The following is a 5947-nucleotide window of genomic DNA, read 5'->3' as shown; positions in this document are numbered from 1 at the left end:
TGTTGGGGTGTTGTGGGGTGGGTGTGTGGAGACGAAGAGGCAGGGGTTCTCCAGTTTTAATTAAACAAAGCCCAGAGGTTGAGGAAAATGTGAGTCATGGCTACTGCTTGGCCGAAACGTTGCCTAAACACAATCAAGATATTGTTTATAGTAATTTTTGTTCGGGTAGGACATCCGGTGGGTTGTTGTCTGTTGAGGGTGGTTTAAACGTGGCTGATATGGAGAGTAGCAAGGATGCGGACAGCATTAAGGATGTGGACAACAGCATTAGTAAGGATGTGAATGACATTGACAGCAGTAAGGATGTGAATGACACTGACAGCAACAGCAAGTATGTGAACGACAGCAGTACTAAAGATGAGTATGACAGCAAAGATGTCAAGAACAGAGTAAGTATGAAATACAGCATTGAGGAAACTGACAGCGGTACTTTTAAGTACCACGAGAATGAATCCTCTACACATGTGTTAAAAGACGAAGCTGAGACGCCAGTACCCAACTACGCTACACCGAAAAACCTTTATAAAAATATGCTGTATAAAAAGATAAAGGACCAAAATATTCAGGTTGAGGGTGGAGAAAACATTACAGCGACTGTCTTAGAGCTGGGGGAAGTGACCGCACGGCCAGAAATCCACTTGGAAAAATTACAGATAGACCCCGCACGAGCAGAAAGCCACATCAACCCACAACTAGGGCTGGTGACTGCATGTTCAGAAATCCACACCATCCCACTGACAGAAAGCCACATCAAAGCTAATTTAGAACCACTGAACATAAGTCCAGAACATCAACCTGAAAATATCATTTCTACGAATATCCAACAGGCTGACTCTACCTCCCCTGGACAAGAACAAGCCCAGGCGACCAACTGCCCACCTAAGCTGCCTGTGAACGTGTACACAAAGCTTTGGACGGAAGAGAAAAAGTTACGGAACACGTACAATGTTTTACCGACGTCCTAGGGGTCGTGCATGTAACACCAAGGGGTCAGGACGTCAATGTTTTACCGACGTCCTAGGGGTCGTGCATGTAACACCATGGGGTCAGGACGTCAATGTTTAACCACATGGGTCGTACACGGAACACCATAGGGTCAGGATGTCAATGTGTTAGCCCAGGGGTCGTGCATGTATTATGTAACACCATGGGGTCGGGATGTCCAATGTTTTACTCCAGGGGTCGTGCATGTATTATGTAACACCATGGGGTCGGGATGTCCAATGTTTTACTCCAGGGGTCGTGCATGTATTATGTAACACCATGGGGTCGGGATGTCCAATGTTTTACTCCAGGGGTCGTGCATGTATTATGTAACACCATGGTGTCGGGATGTCCAATGTTTTACTCCAGGGGTCGTGCATGTATTATGAAACACCACTGGGACACAGGTGTTAATGAGCAATATAATATAACAGGATGTGGGTATGTATAGCATATGGTTGTTATACGAACTGTGGTATACGGGCTAGGGGTACTAAGCACAAGTGTTTTGTTTTAACTTACTGGGACCAAATGCTTGCTGTTGGTTGTATAAATACGGTGACACTAATGACTTACACATTGTTTTTTTTTCTTTTACTTATCAGTTGAAACCTTTACAACTGTATGAGGAAATTTTTTTTCTAAATTTATATTTTTGCAATAATTTTAGTGATCACTGTTTATGGAAAACGAAGTTAAATTGTCAATGAGTGGGGGTGAAGGGGGGGGGGCTGGGGGTTGGAGGTTGTCTTTGAAAAAGTAAAATGTGGAACGATGTTTGTCATTTGTGTTCTACTTCTATGTTGTATTGAATGTGTACCATCATTTAGGCCTAAAGTAGAAAAAAAAAACACCAGTGTGACGAAAATTGAAAGAAAAAAGTTTCTGATTCACAAGGAAACGAATTGGCTGATCCTTAAGTATTATGTTTGTTATGTGAAGTGGGTTTTTAGCTGTTGAACGGTCAGAGGTCAGGGTTCATATTACAGTTCCTTATTCATGAGTAAATAGCCAGATATTTGAAAAAAGAAAACTTATAAAAATAAAGTTACTAGTTACAACACCAATCTTTACACAATTATACTATTAGATGTTTAGTTTATAACTACGTGTAAAGGTGTTTAATGTATTAAAAAAAAACTTCTAAGTTTAGAGTCAGAATATTTTTTTTAAATATTTATTTAAAACAATTTAATGCAATTCATGCTTGGTCTTAATTTGCTTGATACACAGGAAGCTCTTTCCACTTATATTGGTCTATGCCAATTTTCTTGGCATTTTCCCAAGATAGTTCTGCCCTTGTCAGTTGTAATGTAAAACATGTTTTCTATTAAAATGTTTAATGTTAAACATGCTTACCATTAAAATGTGTAATGTAAAACATGCTTACTATTAAAACGTTTTATATAAAAATTTGCTATTAAATGTGTAAGGTAAAACATGCTTACTATTAAAACGTTTTATATAAAAATTTGCTATTAAAATGTGTTTTGTAAAACATGCTTACCATTAAAATGTTTAATGTAAAAATTTGCTATTAAAATGTGTAATGTAAAACATGTTTACTATTGAAATGTCGAATGTGAAACATGCTTACTATTAAATGTGTAATGCAAAACATGCTATTAAAAAGTGTATGTAAATCATGTTGTGTACAATATTTGATATTAAGTGTGTATTGTATGGTGAAAAAATGTACAGTGTAAGAAAAAAGTGTACAATAGAGTCCACATGGTAAATCTAAAACAGTGGTTCATAACCTGGGTTCGATTGAACCTCAGGGGTTCGGTGTGTCCGTCTAAGGGGTTCGGCGTAGGTCAAGACACACACCCAACTCATTTGATCAACTATCGGATTTTCTCAATACGGACGAATAAACTATTTATAAGGGTTCGGCGTAGGTCAAGACACACACTCAACTCATTTGATCAACTATCGGATTTTCTCAAACGGACAAATAAGCTAAAGGTTCGGTAAAAGACAAACAGAAAGCGGACACGTGGAGGCAGGTGGTGGAGCAGCTAGAGCCCATTATTGGCCTTAGAGCCACAGGAATGGTGATATGACGTTGTACCCCCTCCCCTTTAACTACAACCCCCACCATAGCCCACATAACACACCCCATATGAAACCCTTACCCCCCACCACTACCACCCTCTCCTCATTAAGAAGCGTGAAATCGTTAATCATCGACCAAATCTGCAGTTTTTAATAGATCTAGACATATATATGACATCATTAATCACCCATATTCACACATAACGTGTTTTCTGTCACAATTAACGAGTCAGTTAGGTCATGCATGATTATTAATAATTAAATTAATTTAAGATATGTATATGGTCACTTGATACTTAATTTTTAGTTTCAATAGTTTTGATAGTTTTCTCTTATTTAATTCAATTTAATTTAATTCAATTCAATATTCATATCTAATGCTGAAACATCTTAGTACAAAGTAGGATATTATGATAATTTGTAACAGTTAATTATTTATTCAAATATGATTTATTTCGTCATAATTAACGGTTATATATTTAAGTAAATAACGTATAGTACTGACCACACATAATTTGTATAAAATACAATAGGTCCCCAAAAAAAAAAACAACTAAAACAATTCGTATTACTAACTTGAGACTCGTAGTTAAAAGTTTTAAACTTATCCTATAAATCTCTTTGTATAAAAAATGGAGATTAAGCTCCACCTCAAGCAAACTTAAGCTACATTAATTACTATGCACGAGCAATGTTTAACAACACACCGATTGAAGTTTTCACTGGGAAAATTAATTCGTAAAACACCGCAAGGGAGCGAACCGTCTTTTAAAAGTTACTTACACGATAAAGGGGAGGTAAACATGTTAAATCCACGGGCGCGGGAACCGTGTTTAATCAAGGGTCATGTGACTTTACAGGCCATGTCCTTACACATTGAGGAAATCCTTCATGATGTGAATGTTTGATGGTCTTATTTTTGGTTGGGTTGGTTGCTGGTGTTTTATGATGAAGGTGTATGATAGTCGTGACACCATGACTTTTTTACAGCAAGGTATTGTTTAAGGTAAGTGCAGGTGTAATTAGTAGGTGATAAATACAAATTCCTATGCGGACTGATGAAAAATAACTATTTTCCATACCAATACAACAGTGGTTATTCGTACATAAATAAAAATTAAAAAAAAAAAAAAAAAAATTAGGTTGAAGTTTATTGAGATTCTCAGAAAAAATACGTTCTTTGTTTAGTAGGTAAGGACTTCACCACTGAAAGTGAGTATTCCTGTTGGAGTGTTTCAGAGATGAGTGTTTGTTTTAGAAATGTACCAACATACTTTACTATTTATTAAAGAGTAATAATCTTATTGGCGGTGTCAGAAATAAGGCCATAGTCTATCTAATTTATATGGGCCTATATAAATAGGGTCGAAAAATATTTTTTTTGCATATTTAAGTATGTGTATGTATAAAATATGTCTACTTATGTGAAGGTCTTTTTCTTCCACTCCTATATATATATATATATATATATATATATATATATATATATATATATGCATAAATAAATATATATATATATGCATAAATAAATATATACATATAAATGAATATATATATATATATATATATATATATATATATATATATATATATATATATATATATATATATATATATATATATATATATATATATATATATATATATATATATATATATATATATACTAGCTGCCTCCCGTGCTCCGCCACGGTAAATCTTTTTTAAATGTACCAACTTGGGAACAGAACAAAACTAAACACAACACAAACGAACGCAAAAAAAAAATCACAAACGAAAAAACAAACACAACACTCTTACCATAAAAACAATTTAAATGCAATCATAAAGGCATATTGCTCACAGTCTAGCCCGTAGCGCCAAATCATGCCCTTTATAGTGTATAATATAAATTAAACGCAGTATTTAGAATATCCTTGTTTTACCGACCATATTGCACTTTATAAATTCATGCATTTTTTTCACTACTTTTTAAAATTTACAATAAAGTTTCATGACTAAAACCATTGCGCACCTAATGAACGTGATGACTTAATATAATAATTCGAGAATAGTTGATTAAAAATTATAATTATTAAACAGTACATTCAGTGAATAAAATAAATAAAAGATAGCCTTTTATCAATCAATGCTAATTATAATATTCCAACAATAATGTACTCTTACACGTCTGCATAATTTGCATTCACATTTTGCTAATTATATTATTCCAACAATTATTCCGCCTTGCAGATTTTGCATTCACATTTTTAGCGCGAGTTCAATTTATTTTTAAATTACCTCCTTTGGCAAAATTACTAAACAGTTTAATTAGATTTTTCTACCCTACTGTTATTATGTTATGAAAATGTATCCATTTTTTCTAGGAATATAAACGAAAATGATATTTGACATTGATCCTTTTAATATGCTTTAGCAATGTGCGTGTATTTAATATTTTCTTTACGTTATGCAAAAAAGTAAAAACGGTGGCAATTATAAAATAGCTCTATGCCGTTATATAAACAAACCCTACTCTGTTTCTTATAATAAGACACTGCGATGCACTGAAAAGCAAAGTATGGTGCGATGTTTACTTTTATGGTTTCAAAATCTATAGCGATGACAGAAGGACTGACACACGCTCAGCCCCGCTTATATTATAGATATACATACATAAATAAATATATATATATATATATATATATATATATATATATATATATATATATATATATATATAAATGAATATATATATATATATATATATATATATATATATATATATATATAATTGAAAAATATAGTTCAACCTAATGAAGTCCACGATATAATCGTCATGAAATGAATATAAAAAAATATCCCCCATCCATAGCCCAGCATGAAGACACTCGTGGCTCTTCTGTTCCTGCTGTCCAGCGTCCTA

At 33.7% G+C, this 5947-nt stretch overlaps 1 protein-coding gene across 1 annotated transcript in view; it reads left to right on the top strand.

Annotated features, from left to right (window-relative positions):
* The first annotated feature begins 3944 nt into the window (after positions 1 to 3944).
* LOC131928731 (mucin-2-like) overlaps positions 3945 to 5947 on the top strand; it is a 6144-nt gene continuing 4141 nt past the window's right edge. Inside the window, exons 1-2 of the mRNA XM_059284826.1 lie at positions 3945 to 4048; positions 5897 to 5947. The exon at positions 5897 to 5947 is cut by the window's right edge and continues 95 nt beyond it. Of these exons, the coding sequence (XP_059140809.1) occupies positions 5903 to 5947 (45 nt within the window). The 5' untranslated portion in view covers positions 3945 to 4048; positions 5897 to 5902. The remainder of the gene's footprint in view (positions 4049 to 5896) is intronic.

The sequence above is a fragment of the Physella acuta genome, unplaced genomic scaffold (genome assembly GCF_028476545.2).
Source record: "Physella acuta isolate Inbredline_101_S28 unplaced genomic scaffold, ASM2847654v3 ptg001535l, whole genome shotgun sequence".
NCBI lineage: Eukaryota > Metazoa > Mollusca > Gastropoda > Physidae > Physella > Physella acuta.
This window is presented reverse-complemented; position numbering and strand designations above follow the sequence as displayed.